The sequence below is a fragment of the Mycteria americana genome, chromosome 7, assembly GCF_035582795.1.
Source record: "Mycteria americana isolate JAX WOST 10 ecotype Jacksonville Zoo and Gardens chromosome 7, USCA_MyAme_1.0, whole genome shotgun sequence".
NCBI classification, from domain to species: domain Eukaryota; kingdom Metazoa; phylum Chordata; class Aves; order Ciconiiformes; family Ciconiidae; genus Mycteria; species Mycteria americana.
In genome coordinates, this window is record NC_134371.1 from 15,795,986 (window position 1) to 15,815,717 (window position 19,732).

Here is a 19,732-nt window from a genome sequence, read left to right on the forward strand (position 1 = left end):
TATTGCTTCATCCTTGGGAGACCATGGGAACTGGTCTTTGCTGCATCATGGGAAGGAACAGAGAGAGCCCTTGAAAGGGGTAGGAAGGTCAGAAACCCAAATCTGAAGCCAAAAGTTCTTCATCCTCATATCAGTGCAGAATGATAGGCAGGCTTAATTGTAACCACCCATGGGTTGAGGCTATCATAGTTAAGCTTATCGTTTACCCTAGCCAGTGTCTCTTAAGGTTTTGTTTGTGGTAAACCAATTTATTGTTGAAAAACAGTATGGAGTATGCTGACTTGGATAGGAGAATCTGAATGATGCCCCCACCCCCATGAAGTACACGTGATACAAATGCAGTCACAAATTTTTAAGCATGAGTGGTTAGAAAGCTGAAAAAGTGTGTGTATTTTAAATAATTTGGTTTTTTAGCCACCGTGTATGAAATAGTCAGATATGGTGTCTGTATAAAAGCTGGAGAGTTACTGTACTCACACACTGAGCAAGGTGGACAGGTGAGTTTGAGTTCACTGGGTGGGAAGTGCATTTTTAAAGCAAAGTAATGGTCTGTTAGTAAGAGAGAACCTTTCTCAGATGAAAGAAATCACAAACCTGTAGAGAGGGAAAATCTTGAGTCATACTTGTATTAATGGTATTCTCTTTTTTTTGGTGGTTCTGCTTCCCATGCGCTGTATTTGGCATATTTGACTCTTTAGTCTAGTTTATCAGCAATGGCAGTACCCATGCCTGGGCGGAATTGGGTCTTGTGTCTTTGCAGTTCTCAAAATTCAGATACATGCAGCATATTATCATGTCTGATTGTGTTATATGCTGTTTTGGTATATAAACATTGTTTGGAATTTCAAGTCAATACTTAAATGATTGCTTGTATTCAGATTGTTCTACGCTTTTTTAGCTCTTGTGAAACTTGGTAATTTTTTATTTGATTTCTGTGTAACTTTGTTTTGGCAGTAGGGAATTACTTGTATGTTTTATTTCCATATCCCCTTGGTGCTACATTTTGTTTAAAGTTCTGGAGAAATACACTCAGGAAAAATATGCATGTCTTAAATTTACTGCTTGACAGCTCAAGTCACTGAGACTGTGGTACTAAGGACATGCCTAGGCCACAGGATGGCACTGACTTAGGGAGGAATATGGCAGAGACAGTGCATCAGTGTTAATGCTAACTGTGTGCTCAGACTTAGATGCTCTGGGCAGCGTACAGCTAACATGGATTATGGGTGAGGATGGATGGCAGTTGTGCTTTATTCTTTTACCACTCTTAGACCCCACCAAACAGCCTATAAATCCCTGAAGGTATGTTTAGCTGAGTATTGACTTTTGTGATTTTGAGGAAGATGGATGCAAAGTTCTTAAAATACCAGGCTTCACTAGTGAAATGTCCTGTGGCATTCTAGGATGTAGTTCAGAGAAAATATATAAAACTACACTGCCAGACCTTAAATTATATATCTCTAGAAAGAAAATATGCCATTTATCTTCAGCTTTGTCACTGGGTATTGAATCAAAATTGTTTCTTCCTACCACTTTTAAAGTTTTGTTCACCTTGGAAGATATTTCCTACTTTCAAGAAGAGGTAATGAATATGGGCTTGTTTTCATCAGTCAGGTCATATTAACAGAGGTTGCTGATTTTGTGGTATCTGCTTGAAGGCAATGGAAGGGGTGAAGTCCAAAATTATTTTTGGAGGATACTCCCAGCTATTAGAATTGCTTTTGGAAGTGAAGAAAGTTCGTTATTGAAGCTTTAAAAAAGACCTTCACAGTAGACATTGCTGGTCAAATATTAGTACTATTTTCCCTTTCCACAGGTACTGTTGTTAACTTGCTATTGAGTGGGTGTTATAGAATGTGGAAAGAAAATTATTCTTGTAGAAATACTACTTTTAAGAGATTGCTGGCACTTTAAACAGATTGCTGCGAAGAAGTGTGTATTGTACATTCGATGTAGTAATTTAAAAGAATGAAATATTGATGATTCAGCTTTGTGTTAGCAACAAACTGTTCAGAGTTTGTATGTAATATGAAAGCACAACCTGATCCTGAACCTCCTCTGGTTATGAAAAATCACTTGGTGCTTGATATTAGAGTGGAGCAGTTCATGCTAGTAATTAATACAGTCTGCAGAGAACACTTGCGGGTTCAGGCTTTCTGCAGTCAAAAGATGATCTGCCAAACCTGTGCAGCTTTAGTTACATAACTGTTTTTTCTTGCTTTGAATTATGCATATGTCCCACTGCTTCACCAGATACCTTTTTTTTTTTTCTATCAGTGCAACTGCAAGGCAGGCTCTGCCTTACCTCACATGTGTGAATGTAATTGGGCAGAATGATCCCCGTAACTCTCAAATATCTGATTAATCTCTTTGAATATCATTCTTCTTGCCTTCTTTACTTTCTTTTTTCCTTGTTTTTTTTTCTGTTTTTTGTTTTCATTTTGTTTACACCACAACTGTTCTAGACAAGCCTTACTACACTTCGATTATGTATACCTTTTCTCTTCTTCCCATGCTTTTTTTAACCAAGATAATATATTCACTTTCCATACTTGCATAACACTAAATTTCAGTGTGGCCTAAGCTTTTTCACTGGAGATTGCCCTGGCACACCGTGCAGCTCTGGATGATTTAGGTATTCTGCCTGTACCTCCTGTTCCTTGGCTGTGTTTTGTGGCTTGGACTCTTGCTCTTGGAACTACAAGCGCCTTCAAGGTTTTTTTTTTTTCTTTTAATTATTGATATCTTATTGATATAGTCTCAGGGACCAAAGGCATGAGGACTTCCAGAAAAACCTTGTGCTGTTTCCAGTTATCTGCAACGTCATCTTCATTCTTTTGCCACTGAAGTCAGCATGTCTGAAAGCACAGTGGAGAGATGTGAATTCCTTTGTCTCGTCTTTTGCCTTGTGTCTTCCTCTTGTTTGGAGGAGAATATAGGAAGCCAGACAACTGGGTTTCCAAGAATATGATATCCAGCATCTCCTCCCCTTGCCCTCACTTTCTCAGTTAGCATGCTTCAAAGCTGATTTTCTTTTTAATCAAGAGGCTACTTGGTCTATGTGTTTTCAACAAAGTTGATGTCTCCAGGAGTAAGATGTTCCTTTTGAATCTGGAACATCACTTATTTTGGGATTTATTATGTATGCAAGAGAAAAGCCTTATACCTAAACCCCCTTGCTTCTTCCTTTCTACATTTTAGTAATTAGTCAATGCCATGCTGGGTAGAAAATAGAGTACTGATATGCAAGTAAAATGGGTGGTATAATGGGTGGTATGAATGCAGCCTGCTAAACCTTAGGCAATCTTGATAACATCTCTGGAAAAAGTTTGTTTGTGGTCTACAAAAGCAGCCATTTGGCACACTGTTGCCAAAGAGTGTGCTAGAAGCCAAAGAGTGCCAAAGACTGATAGAAGCTTCCACGCAAGACACAGCCTCTGTCGGCATAATCCCTGCAGGCTGGGGAATGTGCCTCTGAGTTGCTCAGTATTAATGCATCAGTGGAAATTTCTCAAAGGAGAACAAGTTAGTTGTGATGTGCTGGTTTTGAACTGTTTACCTATGTGCACATTCACAACATGCTTATCTTCCTCTCTGCGTTTGCCCTTCAGTAACAAAATCTAGAGATTCTTGGGTTGTCTAGAGCAGAGCAACCCAGGTACATTTCCCCAGATGTATTAGTGGGACGCAGTCCTCCAGCTCCCTGATATACTTCAAAGGCAAAAGACATACCTGCCATACACATGTGCAAGTCTGCGAATGTTTGTATGATCAACACATTTCCAGCTTCCTGTGACTGGCCAGAAACCTTTCTGTCTTTGCATTTATGAATATTGCATTAATGATATGTTATGCAGCTCTTGATTACATCCATTCTGGGTAGAAGATGAGAGATGGCAGCTCTTGGTGATTAGAGGAGCATCTGTCAGTTCCTATTTATCTCTTAATATCCATGCTATAAATAACTGGAAATGTTTGCACTTAGGTCTGTATTTCTAGTTTTTTATTCTGTGTGTAAAAAATTATGCTGACTCATTTAAAAATTCAGATTTGCAGTAGGGAGCGAGAGGGAGAATAACCATGTTTTAATGCTATGAACTGATGAAATCTCTCCATTTTATCCAAATACAGTACAGCTGACCTAATCAAGCTTTGTTTCCTGTGTGCTGGTGTCCTTCCCAGCACCAGATATTCAGATTCACAGCATATTCCTAGAACGGACCCATGGGGCAAGAGGCAGATGGTGTGTGCTATGGCTGGTCCAGAGCTGCGCAAACACTGATTGTGTGTCCGCTGTCAAGACGACTGCATGACCACTGACTTAAGCCTGCTTCTTCCTTCTGTGAGGCTCGGAATATAGGTGTCTCTATTTAGCTGTCAATTTTCACGTAGGCTCTGGGAAATTAACTTTTGATCCTTACCTCTTTATAAATTGTTTGGCTGGTAAAGTTAAATATTCAACAGCATGATTAAATCAAACTAGCTCCTCATTGTGTGCTTGGGGCGGGGGGGGGGGGTAGGAGTGTTTTGGAGCTTTTTTGTTTTGAAAATTGGGGTTAAAATGTAATATAGATATCATGCATCTGTGGCATTAAAAACCAAATGAATAAAATAATAAAGAACTCAGGTTTGTTTAAATGTCTTAATTTTTTTTTTAGCTTTTATTTAAACAATATGCACCTTAAAATTGTGATCTCACAGTGCTGTATTTCATGGAAATGCAACTCTTAAAATTATTAAAACAAAGTAATTCTTCTTATTGTTATGGTCTGAACAATTTTGTTTTCTTTGATGGAAGGTTAATGTTCAAATCTTGTACAACGTAACTGCCCATTCACAATTCATATACTTTTCATCATAAGCTTCTTTAAATTCATTAGTTTTCAGCCCCCATAAAATGTTCAGAAAACTAGAGGAATTGATATGTTTTAAAATTTTTGAGATGTAAACCTTGGAGAAGTTTTGAGGTGGTAAAATACAACAAAGTTTAGGGATAATAGGACCTTATGGAAGAAGGAAAATAACTATAACCTTTCATAGCTTCTTTTTAATAAAAAGTCAGATGACTTTTGCCATCTATTCAATAATGTGTGCATTGCATTGATTATTTATGCCCAGCAAATTGACTGTCGTGTGGTGGTTCAATGGTGCTCTTTAAATAGAGTGAGAGTGTACACAACATGCAGTGCTAGCTAAAACAGCATTTAGTGTTTCTTCCTATGACCATAATCTAGAAAACAATCATGTTTTGAACTTTCTCAGGAAGCAATGTTTTGGGTTCTTTTCCCTCCATTTTTTTTGCAAAAAGGACTGTTTGTGTTGCTAGTTTCATGACTACTCACTGTCACGACTACAAGTATCGTGGTGCTACAGATGATGGTGAAATGGGAACGCTCAAGCTTACTGATTTAACAAGGAGCCCGAGAATGGAAATACCTCAAAATCTTCATATGCAGCCAAAGCAGCCTTTCTGGCATCAGCAGCGGGCACTGTGCATTTGTACATCTTTTAGTTCATCCACATTGCCAGTGTCTTCCAAACAGAGAGGAAAATTTATAAACCTACGTGACAGTGTAAAAAAGAGTCCTACAAAAAGCACAGCAAAAGTAAAAGCTGCTAGTGGTTGGGTGTCTGATGGCTCATGTTCTAATTGTTCTTTGGAAAAGGTATGTATTGCACTAGGTATTGATAGATGTGCATTTTAATGCAAACCATAGAAAGTATATCACACTCTGTCTTTCTGTAGTCTTATCCCTGATCTTTCTAGAGACTTAATGTTACTTAATTTTCTTTTGTATTTTATCTCTAGAAATCAAAGTAGTGATAATTGAAATTGGGCTGGCAAAGAAATACTTCTGCTGAGTGTTTTCCCATTAAGATTGTTGCACTGTATACAGTGTAGGTTTTTTATAGTACTTTCTTGAAAGTGAGGAATGTCTGGTTTGCTTGATTTTTTTTTTTCCCCTCTCTCCAAAATATGTCTTTTAGTACTTGACAAATAGTAGCATTACGGAATTTGCTGGTTTAGTTGATCTGCTTCAGGATGCGTATGGTGCTTTGATAATTTCAGGTTACTTGGTGTTTCCTCACAGAAGGGAGTTAATCTGTGTGTTGGTTAAACATGAGAAAATGGGCGTGTTATTCCTTTTCACATCTGGACTTAGTGTTAGGTTTGGAGGCACTCCTTTTAATTGATCACTTAAAGGTATTATTATCTTAGCTTTTTAAACACACCACTTAAAATTAAATGATTATTTTTGTTTATAAGTATGAGAAAGTCCATCCTTATGCTTTAAAAAATAATTCCTTGAGATTTATTGTACTGTTGTAACCGAATGGCTTTTCATTGTAGGTGTTAGCCCATTCATTAGGCTGACAGAGTCTGTTAAATGAGTTACTGTTCAAGTCATGCATTCCTGTATATAGCCTATCATGCTTGTGCGCTATAGTTCATATATATTCAAAACAAGGTATTTGATTGTCTTGTTGCTTTCTTTGTAGTCTGAATAAGTTTGTGTCCGTTTAAACCAGAATTATTAAATGTTGTAGTCAGACATATTTATTTAAAGTTATTTTGAGGATAAGCTTTTGTTTTTCAGAATACTTTAGCGTATTAATTTCGAGAATTCCTAAAAATTACAAATGTTTCTTGAAAATTCCTGGGAAGCAGAACATTGAAAGCGATACCCTGAGCTATTGGAGCAGCCTGTCCAGCTGCTGTCACAGATACCTGTATCATATAATAATTTTCAGACCGATTATGTGCCATACTAAAATAAAACTAGCATTCTTCTATTATAACGATGTTCCAGGTCTTCTTGCTCTGATGGTTAGAAATCTTTTAATTTCTTGTGTTGTCCTTCCTTGTGGTAGCCATAGTGCCTACATCTATTCGCTGTATTCCATGAAACGTTTTAAGTAAAGACAGTCTTACCTTCATTTGCATTGCACATCCTTTGAAAGTGGCTGCCAGTGTTGTCACCTCTTTCCTCATGCACGCAGTAGTGGAGGAGACTCAATAGGAACGTTGCCAGGACCCTTGGAGGAGCAGGGAGCAGCTTTTAAGAGTCCGTGGAGGCTAAACCATCAGCACAAAGTGAAAATACAATGGCAGTACTAATAGCTTATGAGACTGGAACCTGAAAGAATTAAAGTACTTTGAACAATGTCAGTTTTAAAACAGTAAGGATAAAAATTGGAACTGGTTGGAAGGGTTCTTGAAGCGTTTGGGAATGAGAAGCCCAGAGAGGGAAGGGAGTTAAGAATCAAGAAAAGGAAGGAAGCAGGAAAATAAAGCTGCTGTTTGGTGCAGAGAGAGGAGTGCAGATTGTTTGGTCCATAAGGAAATCAACTATGACTGTCAGTTATTTTGCAAAGTCAAAGGGCAGGGGAGTGTGGTCAGTATCTAAGAATAACTTCAATTTGTTTTTAGCCTTCTCTTATTGCAGGAGTTGTGACTGTAAAGCTACAATTTTTCTGACCTGCTAACAGTTAGCTTGTCACACTTAATGTTCTATTTTGATATGTAGTATGTGTATATCTGAAATTTTGGTTAACAGGATTTTTTACTGTGTGCATACATGGGAAGCTGCTTAGTTTGGAACAGGCAGACTTGAAGGGGTGGCTTATTTTTTGCATATGTAGGGCTGAGTGATTGCTCAAGCTGTTTAATTTGATCTGTCCTCTAAAGGTTGCATCGTTCTTCCAGTAACTGGAGGTTTCTTGCACTGAGCATTTCCTGCATCCTTTGCAAAATGTGTATTATCATTGTTCTAGACCAATTTAGATTTGCCCACACCCCCCTTTTTTAACACTTGAAAGAGTGTGCTGTTGTCCACAGATGTAAGGATGTTTAAATGATAATAGTAATAATCTTTCAAGATATCAAATATATCTTGATATCAAAAATATGTTGTTCTTACGTCTTTCAATAACTGCAACATTTTTCACCAGCTGTTCATTTTGGGTAGATTGACTTAGAGCTGAAAAAAAAGGTAGAAATACCATATGTACATTTAATAAGGATTGCTACTCTTGGGCTCTTTCAGGTTTCTTTAATATTAGCTTTTACCATTTAATTTGGTGTATGCTATTGGTGTATGTTGCTTTGTGTTTTAAAATATCTCAAACTTTAAAAATATGTTTAATACTTTTATGTGCTGGGGTTTTGGTTCATTTTCAGGATTTAGTATTTTCTTTTGTCATTATGCTTCATTATATTTAAAGATCACAAGAATGTCTTGGAACAACTATGTTGCAAGAGCTTTGATCTTCTGTTCAGCTTGTAATTTTGATGATAGTTGCCAGTAGTTTATGTTGCTGACAACTTGTTGACAACCAGTATGTTAACATCTCAAAATTATTTGAGTCAATGTTTTGCTCAAAACGCTATTTGTAATCTTGTTCCCTTCCAGCTTAAGTGTCAGTAGCTTTTCTGGTTAATATTTTAATGAAAGTTCCTAAGACCAAAATTCTACTATCTCAAGTTGTATGGTAAACCTGTATGAAGATCTTTGAGAGGCAGATTGAATCTGTTTTAAGACCTTCTGCCCATTTGACTAAAAGATTTTCTTTGCTTTGTGCCCGGTTTAGAAACCTTAACGTACTTCTGATTTTCCCCCTTTATCAAAAAGGAATATTAACTTTGTTCAGTGCTATCAACTTTAGCCACTGTTTCTCTGCTTTTGCACACTGTTGTACAATGGTGAAGGGCTTCTTTTGTGAAACCAGCCGATAAAAAGCCTGAGTCTGTCCATTGACACGAACAGGTTTTCTGTTGGACCCCAAAGTCTTATTACTCTGTACTGCAAGGTAAGTAACTTGGTATGAATAAGCAATGTGGATATGTCTTACTACTTTGGGTTCTCTGACATTAACCTGTTGCTGGGGATGTACTGCAATATACAGCATGGTTAAAGGTGGGTGTTTGTCTTCAGTTGTGGTTATAGTCTCCAAATCCATATGCTATTTCAGAAATTGTTTTAAGCTGTTAAATTTGAGTCGTATTTGTTTTAAAATGTTTTTCTAGTTTTCATTATTTTTGACATTTTGTTGGTGATTTTTAGCCCACAGAAGCTGTTCCTTCCTCTTCTCCCATTGTCCCTGTGATCCCTGTCCCACCAGTCCCTGCTGAGACCACTGTCATCCCATCCACCATACCACAGGTTTTTATTCTTTTTTTTTTGTTGTTAAATTTGTTCAACTTTTATTTATTCAATTTACTTCATTGCTTTGTGTAAATTCATGTTTTGGTATTACTCTTACACACAGGTTTGAGATGAACTGTGAAACAGCTGAATTAGGATGAAACTTCAGTGTAATACTAATTTTCATTTGTTTTCTAGCAGCTTTTAGTCCATTTAAAATATCTATATTTTCATATGAAAGTATATTAGTAAGTTGTGAAATAGCTAAAGAAAAAAACCCCGAAAGAATGGAAAGAAGCAATAGGATATTTTGTATTCTCACATAATAATTGTAGAGCCATTTCACCCTTGCTAAAGTGTAATTGCTTGCTTTATTTATTTATAGAAAATTGTTGTCTCATCTCATATACAAATACTTAATATATGTCTTTCATCAATTGCACTTGCATGACATTTCTTCTGTTCTCCAGCCATTTGTTGGTATTAGTGTGCATGGGGGCATTTAGAATACAAAAAGGTTTTGGGGTGGTTTTTTACCCCTCTATTCCTAACATATTTGACTCCTAGAATGTGTTTCCCTTCTGGACCTTCATCCTTTAGGTCACATAATGTCAACACACAAAAAAGATAAACCTTGTCAAGACAAGTGAAAGCAGTAAACATGAGTTAACATTAATATGTTGCATATAACTTGGAATATGTGCCCACAGAATAGCAAGCTATAGAATAATTTAGGATAGGTAGCAGTTACATTTTTGCATATTGAATGGCATTCTGCTTTTATTTTTTGTAACTTTACTTTAACTTTCAGTACAAAAGTCTCAAATGATGGGTGCACGCCTTCTCAAAAGATGGGTCACTTTTTAGAATTGTTTGGTGACAGATACTTATTAACTTTAAAAGGGAATGAATTAAGCTATGCAGAATATTACTGGGATATTTTTGTAGTATACACATAAGTTGTTTTTTTTTTTTCCTTGTGGTCTGCTTTTAAGCTACGTGGCTAAACTTGCAACAGGACGTAATCTTTTTTTATCTCTGCTACGTTGTTAGGTTTTACATAATCGAATAATTATAAAAAGTTATTACAGTTGGCTGTTTTATAGTGCAGTTTCTAGTGGATATATGTTTACATGAATCTGTTACCTGTACTTTTCCCAACAGGCAGACCAGAGATTCGATTAGTGTCAGCACTATTTCCTTCTTATAGAGTGATTCTGCCCACATCAGGATTTGAGGCAGACAGACTAGTGCAACCAGTGGACTTCTGCTGTCAGCCTTGGTGGATAAAGATAACTGAGTTTCCAGTAGCATTTACTTTCAGCATTTACTTTCATTGCCAGTAGGCTAAACTTAATTTGAAGTAAAATAATTAGTGCTGTATGTATTTATATTTTCATTGACTGCCATTGCTGTGACAGTGTTAATGTCCATTGATGATACTGGATTACAAGCAGAAGAGTAGGAATTGAGTGGTCTATGCCTCTGTCTTTTGAGTGCATATAGACATCTGCAGGAGTCAGCTATATAATTCTGCATCATATGTGATTCTAAGTAATGAGAAAATACCACAGAAAGTTACAGTCAACTTTGGATTTGGCAGATGGATTTTTGTGCAATAGATACATCTCTCTATTTTGTTAGTCACTTTACCCCTTAGGCAAGCCCTTAGTCTGCTTGTAAACAAACTTGTCAAATGGCTTTTAAATATTTGAACAAGCCCTGGCACAGAAGCTTGAAAGTGTTAGGTAATTTGGAGAGCTCTTGCATAACAGGCTGAAATACCAGGTCTTCCTTCCAAAAACATTTGATGTGTTGAGTTAGATGTTGCCCTGTGTCTTTGTAGTGTCCAGGCATACCTTTGGAATGCCTGGCGCAAAGCTTTTCTCCTTCCTGCTTGGAAATTATGATAAATTATTGCTTCTTGATGGAGAATTCAGATAAATGCAAGAGGAGTGTTAGGAACAATCACTTATGGAAGGTATTTTGCATCTGTTGGCTAGTTTGTGTCTCAAACGTACTGTTCACATAGAAACCTCACCTACTCATAGCAATTTGCTTTTAGCTAGTCTTCCTCTTCTTTTTTTAAGACATTAAAAGAACAACACTTGTCAGTCTCAAGAAAAAGATTCATGGGGAACCAGCTTTCACTGTCACTGCTGTTGTTGAACATACTTGGATATTATGGAATCCTAATATCAAATAAAAATAAATTCCAAAATTGAGTCAAATGTAAAGAAAGTGACCGAACTTTCAAAATTAATCCTTGTTTTGTTTTCTGTTTATAAATTAAAAATCTTTTCATAGTTGACACACAAATATAAAATAAATATGTGTATGCTGTTCTCTTGTAGATCCAGTGGAGATTAGTCTCTTAATGCCTCATATTCACTCAGGTTCTTTTTAATACAAGTATTGTTTTGTTTTTCTTAAAATCATGTTAATTGTAAAGCTCTTACAGGAATGGTCATGCATAATTTAATTGACTGGTATTTTTAGTACAGGATCTTATTTTTAATTTAATCTCATTTTAATAGAACTTGCACTTGAATAAGAAGCAGAAATTGGAGTGTAACTTAAGGGCAGAAAATGGTTGTGAGGGACAGCATTGTTTTGACAGATTTTGATTGTGATTCTAGTAACTAGTACTTGATTTCTGTACTGCATAAAGTGCGCTCATGCTTCTACTGAGAGAATTGCTGAGTGATAAAGGTTTTTGGCATATTGACGGAGACATAAGTGTCATCCTTTTTGCTTCCTTTTTTTTAATAGTCTACTCTGTTAACTTGTGTATATACCACCTGATTTTAGTACTTATTAAATGATACAGGCCTGATTTCTGACACAGCAACCTGATAGCAGATTGATGACTCCTGTCTAGTGATGGTAGATTATTCATCTCGGTCTTTTGTAAGGAACTTCTGAGTCATCATTTACTCCCTAGCTTTTGGGGGCTTTTAAAGATTATGAATTCTTCAGAAGTATTATGTTGTCATAGTAATGAAACTAAAATGCAGAATATGCATACGTTAATGTAATTGTCATGTTTTTGTAGGTCTTAAGTTTATCTTTGAATGAGTTTAATACTAGCTTCAATTTAGAGATTAAAGAAAAAGATAAAGAATGGCTTAATTTTAAAGATAATGGATTTTTATACATATAAAAAAAACCCCTCAGCTTCATTAAAGCAGTAAGGAGGTTAACTTAGTTTTGCACCACTGAGTTTGTAGGTCCCACTGAGCTTAATACATCAACAGTATTTGGAGCCTGGAATATATCTGCACACTTTTTTTTTTTTTCCTCCCTTTCTTAGAGCAGGCTAGATGCTACCTATTTTAAAGGCAGATAATTGATGCAAAAATAGGGAATCTATTTATTTGGCAGTATTTCGGATAAATGCCACCAGTCTGTATGGACTTTTCTTTCAGTTGAAAACACATTTTTTGCAGAAAAATTCTCAGTAACATCAGAGAGTAAAAATGTTAGCTTATTCTACCAGTTCCTGGCTAGCAAGAATGGTATACTACTTCATGTTTCTATAGCAATAATCTCTGACTGCTTATGGTTTGTGAATCCATAACAATTTTCTGATGGAAGCATGTGCTGCTGTGCAGTAGATGAATGTCTGCTGTGGTTTTGCTTTCAGTTCTGTAGATCCTTTCTTCTGTAAGTTTGCATTTCTGTAAGTTTACATTTTGCAGGTTGGGGGGGGAGTCTTCCTGGTAGGAAGAAAGAGTAATCAAATCCACCAAAATTTGGTTTTAAGATATTGGCTGGTAAAGCAAATTCTGAATGTCATACCAGAAGTACTAGGGTAACTGACATCATGTCAAATGATAGCATGACTCAGTTTTTCTTTTGAAAACAAGATAATAAATGACAGAACTTGTATATAAAATATGAGCTCAGAGTTTTGGAAGAGTGTGGTTTCATGGCCTGAAAGCATTTTGTTCAAGGCAGAAACAACTGTTTCAGAAGGTGAATTTTTTTAGGTTCTCGAGCTTAGGCTACCTTTTAACAGAACTTTGAGAAACACAGCAAATGTTGTATAATTATCATTAGTGTTGCTTTCTCTTATGCTGAATAATTTTTTAAAAAATTCTTTTGTTAAAGGCAAATCCTCCTCCAGTGCTGGTGAATACAGATTCTTTGGACACTCCAACATACGTAAGCTTACACTTGCTTTCAGTTATAACTTCAGATAATGTTTTATGTATTTGGTTGTTTAGGTCTGTTTCTACTGTTTAATGAAACCTATTTTACCTCTCTGGTGCTTGAATTTGTCAGCTGTCCTGATGGTTATTTGAAGTCCTTAAATAGCTGTTTCATGGAGGGGGGGGGGGGGGAATTATAGCTTGCAGATGGAAGGTTCTGTGTGAGTACCAGTGTGTGATGGTGCAAAACACAGTCATTTGAGGTTCCAGAGGTTCAGTGTTCAGAGAACAATCTGTGTCTTCAATTGTGCAGTCAGATGCTTTAATATTTAATGTGCAATTTCCATTGCACTTCTCATAAAAACACTTCTTAATGCAGTGGCTATACTTAAGATTTTTAGTGCTCTAAATGTTCATAAAAGTGGGTTGGTTCTGTCTGAAACATTAAGGTAATAAGTGTAGTTAAGTAGAGGCTAAAATTTGTGTTTGGCAGTGTGTTTTGCGATAAGAATACCACTGGCAAATAGAGACTTCAGAGGCTTTGGAATGTAAGTAAGTTTGGCATAGGTTTCAGGTCTGAATTTTCCTCCTGTACCTTCCTCCTACGGTTACTTATATCCCACTTGCTTGTCATTTTCCTGTACTAGTTGTTTTATATTGTGTTTATTCTAAGTACTGGTTTTAGCAAGTAAAGAGTAAATCTTGTCCTTGTCAAAAGCATTCATAACTTAGCAATGTTGCTAGAAAGGAGCTGTAATAACTCAAGACAGACAAAAGTGTGAATTGACAGTTTAACCAGAAGACAAAAGATTAGTACAGTGACATAATTGGCTCATAAATGAGTCCTGAGTGTAATAATGGTGCCTCTGACTAAACGATCACAGCAGTAGTCTGCAGCGTGTGGCCCTTTTATTGATGTGACGCAGATAAGAGTTTAGAAAAGCATACTGAAGGTGAGGTGTCTCCCTGCACACACAAACTAAACCAAGAAGAAAAGTAATTAATAAATATGGATTCACATTTCAGAAGGCCCCATCTGATAGAGGCACATGGAGGACAGTAGATAGTAGAAATAGGAAGAGAAAATAGCATTAACAAAACAAACTGGCACTCAAAATTATAAGCTATCTGAATTGTCAGTTTGCAGTGAATGTAAAACAAACAAGCCTCTAACTATCTGTAATCTAACCTACTCTGTAAGCATAGGAAGTTGAGTGAAGTAATATCCTTCTAGGTTCCTAAGTAGCTAATGGAATTGTTAAGCGATAAGTAATGTAAAATCATACTTGTGAGATAACTGCATCATGAATCTACAAAAACCTTACATATTAAAGCTTTTTCTATTGAAAGAAGAAAAAAGCAAAATATGAATCTAAAAAGTCATCAAGGAACAAATGATCAAGAACACAACTCTCATTATCTGAATCGTAAAGGTGCTGAGGAAGTACTCCCTCTTAGAACTCAAAACTGGGTTGGAAAAAAAACACCAAGACACATTTTTTTATGCTTTGTAAAAGCCCAAGGAAATACAAACAAAACTCAAGTTGGTGGCACATAAAAAGATTAACTGTACCATCAAAATTAATTTCAGTACAGCCAAAAGGTTCTAACCCAATTCTGCTGAACAACTAATAGGTTTTCACATTCAAAGATGATTACTAGATTTCTGTTGTCGTGTAATTGCAGCATTTGTATGGAACTTCCTTCATCCAGGGGAAGTCCCTGCAAATAAAGCTTGGCTTAGTGGATCTGAGATAACTTCAAAACTTGCAAAACGTAGAACAGGACAGTATTTTTTTGTCATTTGACATATCCTTGCTCCTGTCTCTGCTAATGTTCGGTTTGTTAGATAAAATCAATTCAAAGGTAAATTAAAAAAAAAAAAAAAAAAAAGAGGACTATATAACTGAGCTAAAGCAAAAGATAAAAATGATGTTCTTGTTTGCTCCTGTTTATCTAGATGATATTTTAAAATTGGATTACAGAGTTTTGTACATGGAAATAAACAAGAGACTGCTTCAATATATTAAGATTGGCTTTGTTTTGCCTAATGGTAATGAACAGGGAAATGATTAATTGACCTTGTTATTTATTTGAGGAAAAAAAAGGGGGAGAAAAGGCCACATACTGATCAGTCATCATGAACCATTTCCCAGGTACTGTAATACTAGATGACTGGTTCAGTTAGCACATGTTCTTATTCTTGTACATAATAGCTCAAGGACTAAGCTAACATAAAAACTTCTTGATCACAGTGGCTTCTTTGGTGTTGGTGTAGTAACAGATACAGTTTCATGTATTCAGAAGGTCAAGACCTCTTCCCTTTTTAATGGAGAAATATCATGTGTTAAAACTACAGTATCTTTTCCACTGAACAAACTACTAAGGACAGTTTCAACTTGCTGAGGAACTGAGGAACATCTGGCAGTCAGAAGCAGAGGGCCTCTGCTCTACAGTATCTGTGTAGAACAGTCTGCTCTCTGAAACCTTAACTTTTAAACTCATGCAAAAAGAGTGTCTGATTCATGTGCAGAGCAGTGTGAAAATCATAATCCCCTCTGAGCTCAGTGATCAGTGTGAATCAGTTGAGATTTGATGGGAGTTACCCACCAGCCGAGCAAACTGTGTTGTGTAAAGTGTAAAATTCTCTGTAAGTCTCACTTTTCTTTCTTTATAGGTCAATGGCACGGATGCAGATTATGAGTATGAAGAAATTACTCTTGAAAGGGTAACATGCTAAATGTCTTTCTGTGCTCTGTTTTAATTGGGACTTATGATACTTTCATAAGTATGCTGGTCAAACTAAAGGGCAAGAAGGAAATGCACAGGCAGTGGAAGCAGGGACAGGTATCCTGGGAAGAGTATAGGGATGCTGCCCGATTGTGTAGGGATGGGGTCGGGAAGGCCAAGGCACAGCTGGAGCTGAACTTGGCAAGGGATGCAAAGAATAATAGGAAGGGCTTCTCCAGGTATGTCAGCCAGAAAAGGAAGGTCAAAGAAAGCGTACCCCCCTCCCACCCCCCACAATGAGCAAGACTGGCAAACTGGTAACAGTGAACGAGGAGAAGGCTGAGGTACTCAACTTCTTTGCCTCAGTCTTCACTGGCACCCTCTCTTCCCACACCTCTCGAGCGGATGGACTGCAAGACGGGGACTGGAGGGGCAAAGTCCCTCCCACTGTAAGAGAAGATAAGGTTCGTGATCACCTGAGGAACCTGAACATACATAAGTCTATGGGACCTGACAAGATGCATCCCGGAGTCCTGAGGGAACTGGCTGATGTAGTTGCTAAGCCACTCTGCATGCTATTTGAAAAGTCATGGCAGTCAGATGAAGTCCCTGGTGACTGGAAAAATGGAAACACTGCACCCATTTTTAAAAAGGGTAGAAAGGAGGACCCTGGGAGCTACTGGCCTGTCAGCCTCACTTCTGTGCCTGGGAAGATCATGGAACAGATCCTCCTAGAAGCTATGCTCAGGCACGTGGAGGACAGGGAGGTGGTTTGAGACAGCCAGCATGGCTTTACCAAGGGCAAGTCCTGCCTGACCAACCTAATGGCCCTCTACGATCGAGTGACTTCATCAGTGGACAAGGGAAGAGCTACGGATGTCATCTATCTGGACTTCTGTAAGGCCTTTGACACAGTCCCCCACAACATCCTTCTCTCTAAATTGGAGAGATACGGATTTGATGCATGGACTGTTTGGTAGATGAGGAATTGGTTGAATGGTCACATCTAGAGGGTAGTGGTCAACGGCTCAATGTCCACATGGAGATCAGTGACAAGTGGTGTCCCTCAGGAGTCCATATTGGGACCAGTACTATTTAATATCTTCGTCAACGACAGACAGTGGCATCGAGTGCACCCTCAGCAAGTTTGCAGACAACACCAAGCTGAGTGGTGCAGTTGACATGCTTGAGGGACAGGATGCCATCCAGAGGGACCTGGACAAGCCTGAGAAGTGGGCCCACGTGAACCTCATGAGGTTAAACAAGGCCAAGTTGCAGGGTCCTGCACCTGAGTCGAGGCAACCCCCAGTGTCAATACAGGCTGGGGGATGAAGGGATTGAGAGCAGTCCTATGGAGAAGGACTTGGGGGTACTAGTGGATGAAAAGCTGGACATGAGCCGACAATGTGCACTCTTAGCCCAGAAGGCCAACCGTATCCTGGGCTGCAGCAAAAGAAACGTGGCCAGCAGGTCTAGGGAGGTGATTCTGCCCCTCTGCTGTGCTCTGGTGAGACCCCACCTGGAGTACTGCGTCCAGCTCTGGAGCCCTCAGCACAGGAAAGACATGGAGCTGTTGGAGTGGGTCCAGGGGAGGGCCACAAAAATGATCAGAGGGATGGAACACCTCTCCTATGAGGACAGGCTGAGGGAGTTAGGGTTGTTCAGCCTGGAGAAGTGAAGGCTCCAGGGAGACCTTATTGCAGCCTTTCAGTATTCAAAGGGGGCTTATAAGAAAGATGGGGACAAACTTTTTAGCAGAGCCTGTTGCAATAGGACAAGGGGTAATGGTTTTAAACTAAAAGAGAGTAGATTGAGATATAGGGAAGAAATTTTTTACAATGAGGGTGGCGACACACTGGAATGGGTTGCCCAGAGAGGTGGTAGATGCCCCATCCCTGGAAACATTCAAGGTCAGGTTGGATGGGGCTCTGAGCAACCTGATGTAGTTGAAGGTGTCCCTGCTTATTGCAGGGGGATTGGCCTAGATGACCTTTAAAGGTCCCTTCCAACCCAAACTATTCTGTGATTCTATAAGAGAAAATGTCAGTCTGAGTCCCTGCATCTGTGATGGTATATTACATATGTGACACAAATTACCTGGGGGCTTCTCTGGGATAAATAATTTGTCACTAATCATTTAATGAGGAGCAAATATTCGTATGAATAATATCACAGATCTAGCTCACTAGAGAGGGAAGCTTTTATCTAGTTTATCAAGTTCACTTCAGTGAGAAAGCTGTGGGGTGGGAACTGTTATCTCTTACAGTTAAACAATGACTTATGCTCTCCTATGAAAATAAGTATAATTATATCTTACGTATGGTTATATGTAGCATACTGCTTAAAATGTCTTTTAATATTTTTTATCAGTGAAAATTATATAGATTTAGGTTTATATTGAATTAAATAGATATACTAGAATATCTTTTCCCCACAAAAGAAATGTGTAAATTTTTTTCCCCCCCTTTACCTTTAGGGAAATTCAGGACTTGGCTTTAGCATTGCAGGTGGTACAGACAACCCACATATTGGGGATGATTCAAGTATTTTCATTACAAAAATTATAGCCGGCGGTGCGGCTGCACAGGATGGAAGATTACGGTATGATGACTTTCTGTGTTGGGTTGCTAAATGTTTCTTATTATATTTTCAAACAGTGGATAGAACACTTTGTTACTTTTAGTAGTTTTATCATGCTACATTACGTTTTAAATAACTTTTTCTTACAGAAGTATTTTGTAAATAATGAAAAAGTTTAAGTGAACCAATTTTTTTTCCAACCAATAAAATCTGCAGTTAAGTGAAATTAAGAGAACTTTATCTTTTCTATTCAGTGGTATAAATTGATTATGCCATATGTTCTATAGTCCTTAATTCAATATACAAAGGAAAGCTTAGACAAGTAGTAGGTAACGGTTGGTTATCCATGTGCAGATTTTCTGATCTGTAAGATAGATGAGCTTAATAAAAACCCTCTTTTATGCTCAGTATAATTCTGTGTCTTAATTTTTCAAAGATACTACACATCTTCAAAAGCCACATTTTTTGTTTAAATTAATAGAGTACTCCTTCTCCAGTATACACCATTTGCTTATTTAATTGTGGACTGATACTACTACTTAACTCCTAGTGAGGAAATGTTGGCATATTATTAGATGGTAGCAAGTGATATTTGCAACTTCCTTTGAAGAGTACTGTTAGAAGTTAATGACAAATTGCATTAATGAATTCTTTTTCTAATCCATAACAGTCTTTAACATACTCCTGTATCGCTTTGTGGAAAAAAACCACATCAGATTGTAGGACCAGCTTTTTTTCTCTTGTGTTGTCAAGAACTTGCCCTATCATTTTTGGTGCAAATGCTTGATGCCTTATGGTTTTTAGTCCTACTAAGCTTATTTCAAGGCTTCATTTTAGCTTGTCAGCTGTTGTCAGAGGTACATCTGGCAGAACATGGTGACAGGTGGGTCAGGCATTGTACTTAGTGTAATGAGAGCTCAGTGTTACTACAGCAACATGTTAAATGGAGTGGAAGGCCAGCACTTAACAGCTTGTGAAAAGCAGGAATGGAGGTTGACTTGTTCATATCATGGCTTAAAACTAGCATGTTCTCATTGTGTGCCTCCTAGTTTCTGAATTTTTAAATTCTTTTATAGCCCTAAACAAAAGATAGTTTGTACGATGGTCTGTTCAAAATACTGT

General features: G+C 37.6%; 1 protein-coding gene across 6 annotated transcripts in view; it reads left to right on the forward strand.

Annotated features, from left to right (window-relative positions):
• The window catches only part of DLG1 (discs large MAGUK scaffold protein 1), a 173,788-nt gene that overhangs the window by 93,490 nt on the left and 60,566 nt on the right, over window positions 1-19,732 (forward strand). For all 6 annotated transcript variants that reach the window (XM_075507201.1, XM_075507203.1, XM_075507205.1 and 3 more), the window contains exons 5-8: window positions 9,066-9,164; window positions 13,260-13,313; window positions 15,978-16,028; window positions 18,507-18,631. In XM_075507201.1, coding sequence (XP_075363316.1) covers window positions 9,066-9,164; window positions 13,260-13,313; window positions 15,978-16,028; window positions 18,507-18,631 — 329 coding nt within the window. The remainder of the gene's footprint in view (window positions 1-9,065; window positions 9,165-13,259; window positions 13,314-15,977; window positions 16,029-18,506; window positions 18,632-19,732) is intronic.